At 43.7% G+C, this 18596-nt stretch overlaps 1 protein-coding gene across 1 annotated transcript; it reads right to left on the reverse strand.

The window, feature by feature from the left end:
• On the reverse strand, positions 1 to 17620 carry TCP11L1 (t-complex 11 like 1). The gene is made up of 10 exons (XM_074150005.1): positions 17464 to 17620; positions 14507 to 14666; positions 11637 to 11769; positions 8426 to 8546; positions 7653 to 7873; positions 6425 to 6561; positions 5784 to 5980; positions 5236 to 5417; positions 4394 to 4566; positions 1 to 4181 (listed from the first exon to the last, which is right to left on the reverse strand). Exons 2-10 carry the CDS (start codon positions 14652 to 14654, stop codon positions 3946 to 3948), a joined length of 1548 nt encoding a protein of 515 aa, XP_074006106.1. The 5' UTR covers positions 14655 to 14666; positions 17464 to 17620; the 3' UTR covers positions 1 to 3945.
• Between the last annotated feature and the right edge of the window lie 976 nt (positions 17621 to 18596).

Below are 18596 nucleotides of genomic sequence, written 5' to 3' on the forward strand. Positions count from 1 at the left end.
CATGCCTCATTCCGGTTTTATTCAAACACAACAACTTACTTCTTAAATATTACTCAGCCACTTCAAAAGCGATGTTAATAAGACCATCACAGGAAATTGATCAGAGCATACATATTAGAATTAGCTTTTTCTCCATTTTTCTAGAGGATACAGTATACTTTTGCTTTGGATTCCGTGACCGTTTAAGGAAGACAGCATTGGGAAGACAAACTCGGTACGTATTTCTAATGGGGACTGTCCAGGCGTACGAGCTAACACAGTCTGGTCCTGGATAACTGCATGGGTCTCCCACTTCATATACAAAGCCAAATGTTATATATTAGCTACCTCGTTTCACCTGTTATTTTCAAACAAGCTAACAAAAACACCGTATGAATTTTCCAAGCGGTTTCTATGCATCCGTTAGATTTTAACTTGTAACCGACTATTCAGAATTGCGCTCCGGTAAGAACCCCCGGGGACTACGGGAAATTCAGATACTTGGACAATTTGGAAGACGTTCCTGCCCCCAGCAGCAGAGGCGACCGCAGGGCGGTGCCCCGCTCTGCCAGACGAAAGGCTGAAAGAGCATCTGGGTAACCACAGAAGCGTCCACAGGGGGGGTAAGGTCTGGCCTTATCAAGCCTAAATTTCTCTTCTGCTTTGCCACTGAATCAGATCTTCCCATTTCTTTGAAAGAGGATGTAGAGAAACTATCCGTCAACCACTATCATTGAAAAAAACAACCTGGGAAAATCACAAATGTGATTTGTACTCCTGGGCGTTTATTAGCGTCTCTTCAGATCTCCGCTGTCGGAAGGCCTGCAGCACCCCCCCACAGAGGCACTCGTGCCCACTGTGTGCCCCCCCAGAGGTCGGACTGGAGCCAGATGTGAGTATTGCACTTTTTTCTATGAGAAGCCTCAGGATCAAACCCCTGCTGAGAGGAGAGATGGGACGTGCTGTACCCGCCCTGCGAGCCATACGCACGCACGAGGGACAGCCCGGTCCGCAATGCCATGTCAGCACGAGCAGGAATTGGCCATCGTGGACATCTGGACCCTGAATTCCAGGCCTGGGAGCAGCCATCGCCTATATTAAGCAAGTACAATTTTATCTATAGCTAATGCAGTGCCATTCATTCCGGCATCGGTCACGTACTTATCAAAGCCTTTTCTAGGTGTGGTGTTTCACCACCATGTTGTTCCTCCCCCCATCCTTGAGCTCACCCCCTACAGCATCTGCATTTTTGTAGTATGCTTAATTCACAGGGGCCTTTAAAGGCAGCTTCTAGGCAACGCTAGCAACTAAAATAACAGCAGCAGTTTATAACTTCTGCAACTCATTTAACACAAATGAAACCAGCTTTGGTTTGGTTATTAATTTTTTTTATATATCTAGCAATAAAGTTTCTGGTAGCTCTTTTGTCACACAGGCTACTGAAGTAATTTTTTGGAGCTGCAGAGCTATGGGCTGTATTTTGAGGTGGATCCTGCACCAATAACCAATATTGCAGCTGCAGGAGTCCTGAAGACCTCTGAAGTATCCTTTGCTGAGTCAAACAGTGAAACAGACCCTCACCAAAAACCTACTCCAAACTTTTTTTTTCTGGCAAACCAACCTACTCATGTTTGAGTTAGATTCAAAGACGGGCATCCAGTTTGCTTTCTTTGCTATCTGAGCATATTTAGCCAAGAGAAAAACCCCTCGTCTGAGCTGGTGATCTCTTACAGGGTCTTGGTGGGTTTTTTATCCCTTGGGGAAGGGCGTTTGTAATGAACGAGAGACAATTTGTTTTATAGTTACACAGGATAACTCGTCCCACCTTCCTCCAAACTCAGTTAGTGCAGCTGTATCCACACTGACATTAAAGAAAGGAAGGGAAGCATCAACGCTGATTCATAATGAAGTGCTTCCTTCTAGAAGTTCTATTATTTTGGTTGGCTCATTGATTAATAAAATGAACCTGGATGGTAGAAATAAAAGGGGCCTTTTATTTATTTAATTTTTAAATTTATGTAAGAAGACAACATATTCTATTTTGAATAGTCTAGTACTTGGGACACTTATTGTTTATAACTATGAACTTTGCTTACCTAAAATCATCAAATTTTGATTACTGTAATACAGCATTATGCTCAACTACAGGAAAATGTCAGATGTACTTACCTCCTGGCTGGGCCTCAAATTCCAGTAAGGCGCTAAGATCATAGCATGGTTCGGGTTGGAAGGGACCTTAAAGACCACCGAGTTCCAACCCCCCTGCCATGGGCAGGGACACCTCCCACTAGACCAGGTTGCTCCAAGCCCCATCCAGCCTGGCCTTGGACACTTCCAGGGATGGGGCATCCACAACTTCCCTGGGCAACCTGTTCCAGTGCCTCACCACCCTCACAGCAAAGAATTTCTTCCTGATACCTGACCTAAATCTCCTCTCTTTCAGTTTAAAACCATTACCCCTCGTCCTATCACTACACTCTCTGATAAAGAGTCCCTCCCCATCCTTCCTGTAGGCCCCCTTCAGGTACTGGAAGGTCGTCATAAGGTGTCCCTGGAGCCTTCTCTTCTCCAGGCTGAACAACCCCAACTCTCTCAGCCTGTCTTCACAGGAGAGGTGCTCCAGCCCTCTGATCATCTTTGTGGCCTCCTCTGGACTCATTCCAAGAGGTCCATGTCCTTCCTGTGTTGGGGGCCCCAGATCTGGATGCACTACTCCAAGCGGGGTCTCAGCAGAGCAGAGCAGAGGGGCAGAATCACCTCCCTGGCCCTGCTGACCATGCTGCTTTTGATGCAGCCCAGGATCTGATGATCACTGAACTCTTCTGTGAACACTCATCTATACAACATGTAGCTAATTAAATTCAAGACCTACAAATATTTTTAAGTTACAAGAACGTTTCTACAAAGCAAAAAACATCTTCTACTGAAAATATTCCCTGTGTATTTAAACTAACATTAAATCATTCACTTCTCCCAGTATATTAAAGTCACACATACTTCCACTAGTGCTCTGCACTCCCCGGATATTTTTGAAGACATGATTGAATATGCAACCATCTTCAGTTGTAGTTTTACAAAACAAGTAAAATTTTCAGCCTAAAGTTTCACACGCTTTCAATCCACCTTCTGCAAATGACAGAGGATTTACTTTAAAATTAGTATTTCACGTAAAAAGGAGGAAACGACTAGCAAAAAAAGGTAAGAAATGCAACTTTTATCAAAACATTTTAGCTCTGCCCTTCTGAAGTCTTTACAAGAGATAAATACAGCTGCAATCTATAAGATTGCCACCTTTGGAAGTACTGTACATAGCAGAGGACAGTTACCCAATAACCAGAAAATTTGCTACAAAAATATATTATGTGTTTTGTAACATCTGCAGGTAAACAGCAAAAAAATGCTATTAAAAATGCAGTAAAATGCAGAAAAACCTAGTAGGCTGCAACACCAACCATAATGTTACAATAAAGTGCTGTTTGGCCTCGGCTTTTTGCCTGTTAAAGTTTCTCTTATCTAGAATTTTAGCTTACTTCTGAAGTCTTTAAGGTAAGTTTTTTTTAAAGCCAAATCACCCCTTCTGGGAAGAACTGTTGCTAATCTGCTCTGGACTAATTAAACTAAATCCATGGTAAATTAGAGTAAAATGCCCTAAAATGAGCCACTTCAATACAAAGTTTGGTTCTTAACCTTGTCCTCCCTACCATCAGCTGAAAAATCTGAAAATTGCAGCCAGAAAACGACCGTGACACCCCCCCAGGTTGCATGCTTACATCAAAAACGCATCTCTCTCTCACCATTTACCTCAGAACCCCTTTCGCATCTCCTGTATTTTCCTCATCAATCACCACTACTTCATTAAAAGGAACCGGTATTTACAGGGAAAGCTGTTTTCCTAGACAAATATTGGTGCGATTTTTCAAAATAGCCCACAAAGTTAATACCGTATTGGCAGCACGCAAACTGGTTTTACGGTTCTTCTGGCTTCCCTACAAGTCGGGATTCTTCCTTAGCCAGTATTTTGCCAAGAACTGCATCGTAGTAAGGGCTGAAGACCATTTTGTTGTAGTTGACGAGACGAACATACTTGACAGCAATTTCTTCCAGCTCTCTTTGAATAGGGCCTAATCCTCCAGGAACAGCAGGCGATAACTTCTGGTGAGTAGACGCAAGACAGTTCTCCAGAAACTTCTGAATTCGAGAATCTGGAAAAATTGGACCAAGGGTTTTGGTTTGTTTTCACAAGAGACAGGCAATTAGAAACGGTGGAATCTCATGTAAAATGCAGAAAGCCTGAACACAGTAAACAAGCATTTGAAACAGATTAAATGAGAACCCGAGCGTGACATGCCACCAACAGCGTTACAAAGACAGACAAGCGGTCTCTCGAGACCAGAGCGGTTTTGCCCAAGCATACCTATCAGCTTGCAAATGGTGTTATCTGGGTTGGCCACTGCTTGGATTTGTCCTTTAAGTACAGTCTCTCTCTCAGCTGAGAACGGTGTGAAGCCGTGCTGGGACAGGCAGCTGTTCACTTCAGCACACACCTTTTCACCGATGGTGGCCAAAGATTCCTTCAGGTTAAAGGAGCTAGAGAATGTGGAGAAGAGCGTTACGTAGCTATTTCAGCTATTCCAGCTCTTTTCCCCACCTTTTAAAAATAAACTATCCAATTAGAGTTGCCTTATTTATCAAATGTAATGGAAGAAGTGTAATACAGATAAAAGCCAGAACTATAAAGAATAATACATTTTATGAAAAATAAAGCTGAGATATAAAACAAGGAGGTGGGACAGCATGAAGGGTTTCCAGCCTGAACAATCCATGCCAATAAGAGCTGACTTTCCTACTACACAGGCAGCTCTGCCTAACGCAGAAACCAGTTATCAACCCAGGACGTGTACGGCCATCACTGGAAATCCGCAAGCAGCTTGCTCTATCACACTCCCAATTCTCGAGGGAGCCCGGCGCAAACCGTGAGCGTGGCTGGCTGCTCGCACCCGCATGTGCCAACCAGGCACCGTGACAAACATACTCTGAATAAAAGCTCACGTGCATATCAAAAAAGAACGGAGCAAGAAAAAATGGTTGTGTGTGAGTAAGCTGAATGAAAATTGTCAGCCTGGGCTCATAAAAAGCCCTCATCGCTTCCTCTACACATTCTGGGTCCACAGCCGGAAAAAGGCTTAACCTGATCATTTACCAGGGTGAAAATGGACCTGCCCCTCCTCGGCGTGACTGGGATTAGCCAATACTCACGGAAGATGCATTCCTGTCAGCAGCACCTTGACAATGGTTTTGATTTTCTCAGCAAATCCAGGCATATCACCGAGCGCGGAGCCTGCTGCGCTGAACGTGACCAGGAGGACTGTCCCAGTCACGAGGAGCTGCTCCAGCTCCAGCTGTATTTCCTGGAAGCGGGACTGGTCCATCAGCACCGTCTGCAAAGAACGAGGAAGCCGGCACAGGATAACGTGAGAATGCTGGGCTGTGAAGTGACATCGTGGTGCCTACCTGTTCATAGCAGCGAAGGTAAGACAAAGACGCTGAAAAGAGCAAGCAACACATGCTCAGCATGTGAGTAACAGGAACAAAATGAAAAGAATTAACTCCTCTTTTCCAACTAAATAAGTTTCAATACTGAACAAGAAGTACCCAATAGAAGAGCTACAAGAGCTCTCAACCAAGAGATAAATGTCTTAGTGTCGTACTTGTTGCAAGGCTACAAATCCAAACAGCTTCTCTTATATCCCAGAAACAGAAAAGTAGAACAAGCACAGAAATCAATTTTTCTGTTAAATACCTACTTCTGGAAAAGGCCTGTTTACATGATCCCACTTCAGGAGCTTCAGATAGGCCTGATTTTGTACAGCAGTGGAGCACAAGGCGGTAGCTCCACCAGTGGCACCATCACTACTACAGTGGGGAGGCAGCGTTTTACATCTCAGCTTTGCAAGATCATCTGCTGCTTCTTGCAACCACCTTGTGACAAGGTCTAAAGAATCTGGAAGAGCAGGGGGAAAAAAAAATCTTAAGAAAATTCCTTTTCAAAGTTAGGTTCTTCCACCAATAATTTCCAAATAATCCCATTAGTTACTATTACTAATATCCATGATATCAGTTCTTGACATGCATTTCATTTATTGCATTAAGCAGAACATCTAAACCAAAATTAAAACCACACAGCTACAGAAAATTAGAGGTGAGCTGATGCTGGCTAATTATGCCCTACGCTGTATTGGAATGAAACTAAACTCCAGTGTACTAAGCACAGAACTGTTGTTCTGGCAGATTTTTTTCCAAAGCAGAGTTTTGGGGCACAAGCTGTCATTTACCATATGAATTCTAGAACTTAGAAGAAAATCTGATTTCTTTTCACAATCTACAAGCAAAGACATGCAGTTTACTGGGAGGGCAGAGGGGAAGAAAGAAAGGAACAAAGTCATACTTGGCTGTTTCTCAAGAAACTCCTGAAACTTCTTTCTTTCATATTCAGCAGACTGCTGCATTAATTTTGGCCTAATACTACTGACAGCGAAGTTTGCCATATCCATTTTCATTAGGTCTAATACAGAGAAAATTGCTCTAAACAAACAAACAGAAAAAGTTATTCAAGGATGCAGATATTTAAGAGGTACTATATACAAGATTTATTACATATTGTCTAAGGAAAGAGCAAAAACATGCATGGGAAACGTTAACAGGTTTCAGCTTAACAATTTAAGAGCACGAGACAGAGAGAAAGCTTGAGCAAGCACGTACACGCATGCGTGTGCCTCTCCCAACTAGGAAATTAAATTTGCTCTCCTGTAAAAAAGCCTCCATGGAATTAACTTTACTAGCTCCATAGATTATATATGTCCCAGGATGTGCAATATCGGATGTTGAATACATAAAAAGACATCTGGATTTCCAAGCTTGCATACTACCTCTGTTGGCAGACTCTAAAACCAACCACAGTGGGAAGTGAATAATCAAACCCAAGGGGAGAAAAAATGAAAAAAACCAAACCCAACAAATAAAACCACCTTAATTTCAAAGCAACCTAATTCCTGCTGGCAATATTTCTGCCAAGTCAATCCTGAACTCTTGGAAGCTTATCAAATTAGAAAACAACAAAGTTAATGAAATTTCTTCTAACTATTGAGACCTTGAGCTGTTCAACTGATAACATGGTGACAAAGCAGAAGCCTCTGTGCTCCCAGATGTGGTACGTGCACTCCCTTTAGAACAGAAAGGATATTACACAGGGAGCGGGGCAGGGGGTAGGAGAGCTCAAATTGGGCGGAAAGGAAGAACTGGTTGGAGAACAATAACACTTTTTTTCCTATGCTCCTGCTTGCTTTTTTTCCCCTTCTGCTGTCGATATTAAATTCGGATACAAACTGACCATTCACCTGCTATCTTAAGCCTTACATGCATTTGGCATTTAAGAAAATGTCCTTCAGTGACACACAGGGGCCAGACAAATACTCCAGTTCACCAGAACAAAGAGGGCCCTTGTTAAAGACTTCTGGAGAATCTCCTTCACACCCACAGCTATATCCCTTTCCCTATCACTCTTTTTTTTTTTTTTTGCTACAAAGATTTGCAGGTTGCCCTGCTGAAAAACCACCGCCCCAATCTAAAAGCATTTAAAGGACTCTCAACATGACTAATAAATACCATTTCAGTACCTGAACAGAGGAACTATTTCATTAATATCTTTCAGTTTCTTAATTTCTTCATCTCGAGCTGGAGCACAGAGAGTCCCCATCATCCCAATAACGAACTCGACCAACTTAGAAATGTCAAGGGCCCCATTCTCTGCCTCTTGTTTTATCAAATCCAGATCAAGAACTTCTGTAATCTGGCTTCTCAGTCTAGTGTGACCAGGCAACAAGAAAGACAGGAGATTCTGAAATGGAAAGTTTTTAACAGTCCATTAGTTCTACACATTAAAGACTACAAGGATCAAAACAGTTATTGAACCGCTTTTTATTTAAACTAATTGCCCTTTACAAGTGGAATCTCTTTCTTTTTCCTTTTTTTTTTTTAACCAACTATTCACCAACTCCAAGTGTTTCACCTCATTCTGAACGATACTGAAGTTACTAAGTTAACACTCTGTAGTACAGATCGTACTTAAGACTATTGTACTTGGTTTTGTCAGCCCAGTGTTAGGGCACCTCACTCATTCCATAATAAATACCACTGTCATGACACGACGGAAGCTTGAATTATGAAACTAGCATTACTCACTTTTTATTCATCTTATATGGTTTTGCATTTGTTTTTACATTTGAATTTCTCCTCTGGGGCTATACAACTTAAATCACAGCCAATGATATAGTAATGAAAAAGATCAAGAGAGTCCTTTATGAAAAGCCAAACTTCAACCACTTTTGCCCATTCATATCAATGCAACTACACAAATTCAGTAAGTTACCTGGATATCACATCATCTTACCTCTTTAATTTCTCCCAATAGTTTAATTGCATGGTCATATGTTGGTGGATCTTCCTTTAGCTGAGCTTCCAGACAGTCCCAGAAAGCTTTGTGCACAATATCTCTTACTTTTTTTTCCAAGCTGTGGGTAAATATGACAAGTTAAAAAGAACGATACTTGCCTCTGCACCATCTTACATAGGTAACCTGCAGCTCCTGAAGAACAGCATGTAATAATCTGAATATAATGTAATAATGAATATATGACAATTAACAGAGATCTGTCATTTTAAGTTACTCAGAAAAGCAAGAAAAACTGGACAGGGGATTTGGAATGGGTTATATCCTAATAAAGGGTTACACACAAGCAAAGGCGGCTACAAATTAAAATCCTTGAAAGTACCTATCATATGCTACCTCTAAAGTAAACAACTGGAAGAAAAAAAAAAAAGATATCACAAAAATTACAGCTTGTCTTCAAAAGACCAGTATTCATGTTCCTTTCAAAAGCCTCACTAAAGGAAATGCAATTCTACTAAGTAAAATTCATTAGGTAAACCTAACAGACGTGAAGTAATTTCCCTGACACACAAGCTTCTGCATTTCAACACAAATATTGCAACAACTCTAAGATAAAGGCCCTGTTCAGTTTCTGTAAAAAGAATAAATGGATTCAGTACCAACGCCTAGTTCAAAATACTGAAAGTTACTCCACTTCAGCAGGCAGGCTCCCATACACACCAGGTTTAACTTCAACACCAAAGAAGTAAAATGCTCACAGGTACACGCGCGCACACAAAAAATGCCCACAACAAACACCAGATTCCCAAAGCTCTGGCTCCATGTGGAGCTGAGGATCAGGGAGCGCCCAGAGGCGCTTATGCCCTGTGGCCCTCTGAGAGGAGCCGATACGTGCTCTACTGACAGTGAGTACACCTGCAAACACAGCCACAACTGCTTCCTCCTCCAACCACTTGTCTACACGTACGCTCAGGCTGCAGGGGACTCTAAGCTATACACACACACACACATACAAAACATTTAATCCACGGAAGATTCCAGAGTCTAGCTTCAAGCAAAATCTGAAGGACTGCTCTTTCTTTTCTAGGTGGAAAATAGCTGTACACAAAACCCTCACCGTTGCCAAATACAGGGATCTTGTACTAAGGCAGGCCTGGCTCATCTCAAAGCCTCCTGAGCAAGGTGACCTCTGCAGTACATCTGTTTCTGTGATCAGGGGAAGAGATGCAAATCACCCGCTCCAGTGAACAACTACAGTCACTGCTCAGCATCAGTGAGCAAAAGCATCCAACTTTCTACAGTACAGCATAGGTCCCCAGCTCTTCCCCTCCTTTTTCTTTTTTTTTTTTTTTTTTAAGCAGTATAGGTAAAGGAGAAAAGATGGAAAAAAGAAAACATGCTAAAATCCTTCTTCCCTGAAAAATGCTGAGATCAATTTTACGGCACTGAGGCATACCAGTAAACTTATCCACTATCACAGCACATTTTCACATGAGATGTCCATGTGAAGGAACACGGAGCACAAGTGAAAGCTGAACAGAACAGCTCGCTCTTAACTGTGGGACTTTAGATGAAGCACTTATTCTCAGACATCAACTGCTGAGCAGGAAACATCTGATGGAAGTTCCCTCCAAAGATACTGGGACAGAGAAGATAACGTCGAATGGGAAGAATGAGCTTTGCATGTTTCAGGCGTACTTTCCAAATGCTTGCTTCTAGGGGCAGCACTTCTGCAGGCTAGAGGCAGGTTCCAGTTCATGGGACCACACATGAATTACACACCACCTGCACATAAGGCAACAAAGGAAGGACTGGACCACCCTGCCTGGGTCTGTCTAACAGACAAGGCAGATGCCAAAAGACAGCGCTGAGAAGACAGATCAAATCATTGCTTCAGCTCTAAAGCGTATGAGTCTTGTTGGACAACAGAGATGTCCATTGTCAGGTGGTGTTTGTTCTCAGCATTTAAGGGGGCCATGATTCCGTTTCCTATCAACTCAGAGGCTGAGACAAGTGAACGAAGCACAGCAAGGATCCTCATCTGCTCCATTCAACCCCTACTCAAAGACAATTCCTGCTGGGACCACAAGGTTCACTGTATTTAATAGCATGAGCATTTCTTTGGTTACTATTGTTTAGCAGTCCACAGCCACTAATAAAACACCACTGGTATAATATGCTGGTGTCAGAGCTGGAAAGACAGGAATAGTCCAGGTGAGAAGGGAAGATGAGGCTGTTCCCATTACTGCCTTTTCAGTCAGGGACAATCCGAGTTCCAAGCAACATCCTCTCATTACTAACGCTAACGCAAACCACCGTCACCTTGTTTTGGTGGAGTTGGGCATCAGACCTTTTGTCTCAGTCTGACCACTTTCTAGAGGACAACCAAAGCCAGTCCTCTAAAAGCCATCCATAGCATATTCTCCTGCAGCACCCATGAAGGTAATGCACTCTGGGGTCTCCCTCTCAAGCGTAGACACCTTCAGGCAGCACTAGGTCCAACATGGACCGAGTTTCTTCCACAAAATATGCACACAATTTTCACAAATGAACCCAGGAAACACATTGTCAGCTGCATCTCTCTGTGTCTGAAGGAAAAAGGAACAGCCGATGAAGTATCTGTCAATAGGACTGGGTCAGCTATGTGTGACCAGACATCAAGGCCTCTTCTGTTCTCCCTCTCCCCTCGCAGCAGGGGATAGCACTACTGTAGGTCAGAAAGAGAAGCTTCAAATTTAAAAGGAGAAAGGACTAACCTAAGAAAATAGGAATCTCTTCCCAAAAAAATCCCTGGAGAAACGGACATTAGGCCTAGCAAAAGCTGAAATGATCAGTTCCATCTTACTCCCACAGGCACTGAAAGCTTAAAAGATGCTCCGAGCAGTACCTGCATCTGCAGCTAGACTTGGCTATTCAGACTGCAGTCTCAGGCTCCTGGGACAAGGGGACACCATCAGAAACCACACCACACTGGGGTTGGATTCACACCACACACGCCCAAACAATCACTCCAAGAGGTTCAACTTTCATGCACACACATTTCTAAGGAAGCAGAACTGCATGCTTACATTCTTCTCCTTATGCTCTTTCCTATCTCGTCAGGCACTACCAGACAAGATACTAGCCAGAGCCTTTACCTGATCCACTAGAGCTGTTCTGCAGTTCTACAAATGCAAATTTAATGTATGTATCTGTTTGGTAACAATCTTACCTGTGCTCTGGTAATTCAGCTGGTTTTATCTGGAAGTCTCCATTAACAATAATTTCATGTGCTAACGCCATGTTGGTTACTCCCTTAGCTGTTTCCATGAGCTCTTCTATCGACACAGGCCGAGGAGGACTCGCTGCAACATAAATTAAACTGTCAGACAGTTATCTATAAAAGTCTGCGGAAAAAAGTCTGCTAATATTTTTGGACCCTTTCCACCTTCTTGACAGTACAAAGGGCCAAAAGACAGTATTGTCTTCCTCTTCCCTGCTGGCAGATGACGCAGGTTTGGAGTTTTACAGGAAACAAAGGAGTGAACCCAAACTGATATTCTGGGCTCGGTACGTCAATTGCTTCCAAGTTCCATCAAGCTCTTTTAAAAAATGAAAACAAACCTCACACCCAAATCCCGACTTCTTTAGGATTGCTTGATATCATCTTTCTCCGTACTGTAGGAAGAAGTAATTAAAAATACTAGTATTTTCACCGCAGTATTTCCCCAATTATTATGCAGATGTTGCCATTTCAATTTTATATTTTTCAAGGAAGTGACTTCATCTCTAAAGCAGTCGTCAAACTGACCACCCTTAACATTAAGCAATAACGCACTAGTAGCTATTTATTCTCACTACTTCAGTGCAACTGGCACTTCTCCAAACTCTTTTTCCCCAGAGGCCATTGTCCAAGTGACAAAGAATCGAGACCTAGTCCCAGCACCAATGCCTATATCTTCTTTCTCTGGTGGGCATTTGGGACTGACAAGGATGAACAAGCAGCCTCAAATTGGGCCCTGAGGCATACAAGCGCGTAGGAGGAAGCGCCAAACCTGAAAAAACAGGCCAGTTTTCATGAGGCAGGAGACAAAGGCAGTGACTGACTGTAGAAATCTAGAAGGTAGAAGAGGGACAGTTTAAGCTTCCTGGATGCAGTGGGAATTACAGCCCCTAATTGTTCTGGACTACGTAACACCCTCCTGGGACACTACTGGCACTGCTGTAGCGCAGGAAGTGTCACAGCCCTAAAAGCAAGTCAACATAAAGGCGGAGAAGGCGCCAAGGGCATAGGCCATGCTGGTTAAGGGAGTAATCCCACCCCCACTGAAGCCCGCTGAAACCTGTTGCCACTGATCCTTTGTGGTGAAGATTCCTCCCAGCTGTGCGAGCAGCAGTGCAAGCAGTGCATGTGGCTGCCCTGCAAAACCTTGCCAAAAGCCAGGAGAAGCACCACAGCTCTTCTCTGGTCCTTTTTTTTTTTTGAGAAAAAAAAAAAAATGAGAAGGCTAGATTGTTCATTAGTGTCCTCAGGCGAGGCAGACAAAAATGGCAAGGTTCATCTCGGCTCCTCCAGAAAACATCTAGCAGAGCAGAAGGGGGAAAAGAGCCACAACAGAATTGCCTTTATGGATCGAGTCCTCTCTGTAGTTCATTCACTTCAACCACAGTCCGGGCATATGAGCAACATAACTAATTCTCAAAATGAAAGAAACCAACAAGGGGTCTTCATAGGCTGGGTTCACTGAGATATGTTTTAGGCAAATTATCATGTCTGCCCAATTTGATAATCCAGTTTGACTGAACTTAAGCTAGTAACATAGAAAAAGTCCTTTGAAATTAACTGTCCATCACTTGTCTGCCATTCAAAGCTATTCCAAGTACATGCAGTATGATTCCAATGTGCTAATTTTTCATTAATATCTTGCTCTCTTTGTGCAGTGCTCTTAAAGCCTATTTCCTTCTGCCTGGAGCTTAATCTTGCACAGCGGCTCCAGGAACACAGCAAGGATTGATATTCTGAGAAGAACTAGCAGGACAACAAAGTTCACAGCTGAATGAGAGTGCTCTTGTCTGACTGCCAAATGACTTCACTTCAGCAGTGGGTGCACTAAAAGCTAAGACTCTTTCACTTACCAAAGAATGCTCTTAAATCATGTTACTTCATTCTCATATTATATCAGCTCCCTTACAGGAGGGGAGGGCTCCAGACCAACGACTCCTTTGTGGTACAATGCAGTGCAAGACTGTGCTACGCATTTTACTTTCACTGTTCATAGCCTCTCTCCATACATACATTGCGTTTCCTATCAGGGAACCAGCAATACATAAGAACATAAACTCCCTCAGAACATCTCTGCGTAACATGATGCTAAACTGAATGCTAAACCTCAAGCAATCATGAATACTATTTAAAAATAAAAAGAATGCAACAAATAAAATGTTACATGCTGAGACACTCTCTACAGAAATTTGGAACCACTTATTTGAGCAACTCTGCCTCTTTGAATTGAATCCCTGTGACCAGACAACTTCCCCTTGGCTTTATCTTTAGATTTGCCAGAAATAACTGGCAGCCATCTAGCATCCAGCTACTCACAGTAAAAACAGAATGACAAAGAAAAAGATGCCCTAGGAAGAAACTTAAAATATGCAGTCCTGCTCGACACCAGAAGTAGTATTAGGATTAAATATACAACTTTCCATCTGTATTGGGAAGGGGGTGACAAGACATTACTTTGCGGATAACAGCCTCCCTTGCTCCACCGAGGAGGCAGAGGCTGCAACAATCCAGAGGGTTCTGCTGATAATGCAACAGTTCAGCTAGAACATACTGGAGTAGTGCCTGTCCTCTCCCCCGGTGCAGACACGTAAGAGTATCTAAGGTGTATGTGGCTCAGAGCAACATGGTGATAGTGAGCAACTAAGTACTAGAACAAACTGGAGAAAAAGCTGTTACACACAGTTTCGAAGAAAAGGATCAATGTTTAATTGCAAAACAGTAAAACTTGCATAGAATTCTATAAAATGCCATGATCGTCTCCACCAAAAAATTACAGAATTCTCTATTATTATTTTTTTTAATAAAGCAGTTTTGCTTACACTTCGGTGTATCATCTCTGTGTGACCCTGGCGCACTCTGTCGTATTCTTTTTCTGACAGACTGATCTGGGTTGTCCAAGCTCTCCTCTTGACCATCCTCCAAACCACTCAACTTTTCTTCATTTGGCTTGTCAGGATTCTGAGACATTTTCAATTGGTTCTTTTCAGAAAAAGAAAAAAAGATGAAAAAGGGAATGAATAAGCATTTTCTGACAGGGCTGAATGAGAAAACATCACCAGGAGTTCTTCTGATTTAGAAACAAATAAGAATAAAAAGGAATCTTATGAGGAATTATATGATGTCATTCCATAATGGTAGGGGACCTGGACTCAATGACTCACTTGCCGTCTTACACAGAACAGGATGCTTTCAACACAGCTACCATTTACTTCATCTGCATTCCTAGTAAGTTCTCAAAAATCTGAAACTGTGCCCTCACCATAATGCATACAGATGAGAAAAAAAAAATGTTTCATTTTCTTTCTTAGCATTGCTTATAAAAGAGCAGTGAAAAACAAAAAAACACCTTCAGAATAGTATTACAAACATGGTTTACAAACACGATTTACAAAAAGATGGTGCCAAATGAGATATTTCCCCACTACATAACAATAAAGCTTTCTGAACAAAACATACTCCTGAATTATGATCTTCCCCAACTGCTCAGAACTTAAAAGTTTTCACTCTGAGCCATGCAAATGCATTAAGAAGCAGGAAAAGGACCAGAGAGAAATTAATATCAAATACTGCTCCCATATTTTCATTCTGTGCAAGAGTTATAAATTTATGCATAAAATATCAGGATTATTTAAAAAAAAACCCAAACATTAAGACAGTAAAGAACATAGCTATAGTATTTAAAATATTCATTTATTAAACATCAGATATTAAATAATATTTATATTACCTCACAGATACCTGCAGCATACCCAAAGTTACACTGAAAAAGAGATTGCTAGAAAAGCATCTCACCATTCATTATCTTCACTTATTTCATATTCAGATTTCCCTCCAAAGAATGTAATTTGCATGTCTTATCACTGACAGCTCTCTGTCATACAGGAACCTACTGTTCAGACTTCAATTTTACAAAAATCTATTAGAGAGCATACGATGTCTCCAACTCAATTGAATAACCTGGATGTTCTGTGAAGTGGGAAGTCAGAAGCTCCAGGAAAAACAACTTCCTCCTCCACCTAGTATCCCACCATCCCCACTTCAGCAAGAGATACAGCCTCTGGAGGCACCTCACAGCTACTAGAACAAAAGCATGATCACAAAAAGGCTTTCACATTCATTCAACCAGATTAGATAGTTGTTCTTCCTAACCATTCTCTTCCACAAAGCATCCTCCTGAAGTGAAAATCTGAAGCACAAGGATGACTCAACTAAGACCTACTTAGGTCTTTAATGGACACAATGGTTCATAGTGCCTTGCAATCTCTGCACTTTAGCCTCGCTATCCTTACAAGAGCAGAAAAATATTATCTCACAGAGAGGAAACTGAGGTGTGAGGTTAAGTTGCTTGAGGACTCACAGAAGAGAAATGACAGGGCCAAGACGATCATCAGTCTCATGATTACCACCCCCAGCTTTGCTCACCAGGCCATCATTCCTACCACGCAGACTACATCCTAAAGCCTTCCATAAAATGGCAGATCAAGAGCTACAGTCTCAAAACAAACTATTTAAATACCATTTCTTTAAAAAAAAGTCTTATTTCAGCTGTAGAAAGTGGGTACAAGAACCCCTGGGCCATTCTACCAAATGACTGTTCAGCAGACGAGGTAAACAGGCAGTTGTTGGCTTAGTTTGCAATAGTCTACTCTTTTCTGCTGAATTACTGCTATTATTTGCCAGAATACATCTAGAACAAATCCTCTTTCCACTGGGTAAATAAGCTTGACAATACCTCTTGCAGAAGTGTGATCATCACGTTTCTTTTCACAGAAACAATTCTGACTCTTAATAGAACAAAATCTACTTCTTTGCACTCTCCTCCAATTTATTTTTAATAAAAACAGAAGTGCAAGAGAAAAACCTCACGAATTAAAATGCGAACAAAATACTTCCCACAGATTGTTTTCACCGAAGGTCCTCAAATCATCTGAAGCACACCAGCATTAAGCAAACTTCACCACGCTTCTGTGGAGCACACACAAGACTGAAGCGGTTCCTCCTCGACCGCACGCGTGGCCCTGTGGCTCTGGGCGAGATGAGACTCAACAATTCCTCTCACCTGCAGGCCAAACACACAAGCCCTAAAGGCCACCTTTGTTCAAGTTCCCTTCCAATGCTCAACTCTCTCCACCTGCCACATCAAGACCTGGTAACCCACTAAAAGGCAAGCTATACCTCAGCTCTGCGTGGTGAAGCTGCAGCCTGTCCTCTCTCCTTCTTACAAATTGAAAGGGATGCTTGTCAACTTCCGCTGTTCTCCCTATCCGCAACCTCTCCTGTGTGAAGCCCTGGAAGTCCCAGCCCATCAGCAGGGTCTACCGAAAGAGAACATAATAAGAACACCACGCCGCATGAAAGCGATGTTACCGTTCCACCTCCTGACCCTCCCCAGATCCTGGGCACCGATTTTCCTGCAATATGCCTTTCATCCGGGTTCGGAAGTTTCAGGGCGCTCTCCCCGCACCGCCCAGCCGGGGTGGCGGCAGCAGCTCCGGGCACAGATGCCACAGAGGCTCCGCACGCAAAACGAGCCCCGCGGCGCGGCCGGGGGGGTGTTTTCCCAGACGCCAAACGGGCGAGGCACAGAGAGAAAGAAACGGAGATGCAACGGCAGCGAATCCCAGCCACCCTTCCCAGCAAACGGGTCCCGGGCCCGGTCTCGCAGGCGGGCCCAGGGCCCACCCCGCCGCCCCGGGCCCGCGGAGGCCCGGCGGCCTCCCAGCCCCGCGGCCTCCCCGCCGCCGCCCGCCGCCTCAGGGTCCCGCCGCCGCCTTACCGGTGCTGGGAGAAGGAGCCGCGGTCACCGGCTGTAACGGGCCTCTCGGCCCCGGCTGGCTGGTGCTGCCGGCCGGCGGTGCGAGGCTGGGCCGGAGGCGCAGCCCCAGCGCAGGGCGGGCGCAGCGGCTGCCGGCGGCCCGCCCCGCACCGGGCCCCGCCGCCTCCCCGCGCCTGGGCGGGGCGAGGAGCGACCCCCCGCCTTCCCTTGCGCTCAGTTATTGGGGTTCTTTTTGGTCACAAAGCGGGCCTAGAGGGGCGGCGGTGGGGCATCGCTCTCCTACGTACCAAGGGTGTGAGAATAATCCTGAAAATCATGTCACCGCTGCTTTTTTTTTTTTTTTTTTTTGGGGGGGGGAAGGTTGCCCCCACGTAGGCAAGGAGCAGCTCCCTACAGCACACACAAGAGCTGCACAACCACCGCCAGCCAGCCTCTACAACAGATAAACAGGTGTCCGCCCCTACCCTAACTTTGCTCATTTTGATTAAATTCACCCAGCAACCAGGGAAAGAAGCCATGGTTTCCCATTGCTGTCCCGCTGGGATGTATTCACTCACTGACACATCAGTCACACTTAAATCCTCGGTACCATCAGATGAGCTGTATCACGCTCAACCGCACTGGAACTGCCTTTGTACTCATGGGTGAAGGATCGCAAACGCCCCTCCTGCCCGGCTGTTCTCTGCAGACCGCGAGCAAGCCTGGCACCTAAGGCAAGCGGTGACTCACGCCGTGCAGTGCTAGCTGTAATTCAGAACTCGCTCTCCAGCAGGCGATGCCCGTGGGCAGGAGCTCATGCTCAAGATAGAAATCTCATCCTCTTCCCAGTGAGGTCAGCCCAGACAGCACAGAGAATCAGGAGGCAGAAAGGGAATATACTTCTGCTGATGCAACGGCACAAGTAACTTAATATGATCAGAAATTCTAATAAGAAACCGCCTTTCCACACTCACATTTTAAAGTGAGTTAACCCACTTTTTCCAAGAAAGTGCATTTATAATCAAAAGCTTTCAGTTAAAATTAAGAACTACAAAAAAATAACTACTAAAAAGGGTTACACTTCCCCCATACTATTAGTTTTCAAGAACTCATTATCTTTTAAAGCCCTTTCTAACTGACTAGAATAAGCCTCT

This window comes from Numenius arquata, chromosome 6, assembly GCF_964106895.1.
Source record: "Numenius arquata chromosome 6, bNumArq3.hap1.1, whole genome shotgun sequence".
Lineage (NCBI taxonomy): Eukaryota > Metazoa > Chordata > Aves > Charadriiformes > Scolopacidae > Numenius > Numenius arquata.

What these genes read in the sequence shown, in the direction of transcription:
- TCP11L1 (XM_074150005.1), bottom strand. Translation starts at nt 14,654, where the DNA reads ATGTCTCAGAATCCTGACAAGCCAAATGAAGAAAAGTTGAGTGGTTTG. An exon ending in GAAATAGTTCCTCTGTTCAG is followed by an intron (nt 6,562 to 7,652) that starts GTACTGAAATGG and finishes TTGTTTGTTTAG; the next exon opens with AGCAATTTTCTCTGTATTAG. An exon ending in CTGACAGGAATGCATCTTCC is followed by an intron (nt 4,567 to 5,235) that starts GTGAGTATTGGC and finishes CACATTCTCTAG; the next exon opens with CTCCTTTAACCTGAAGGAAT.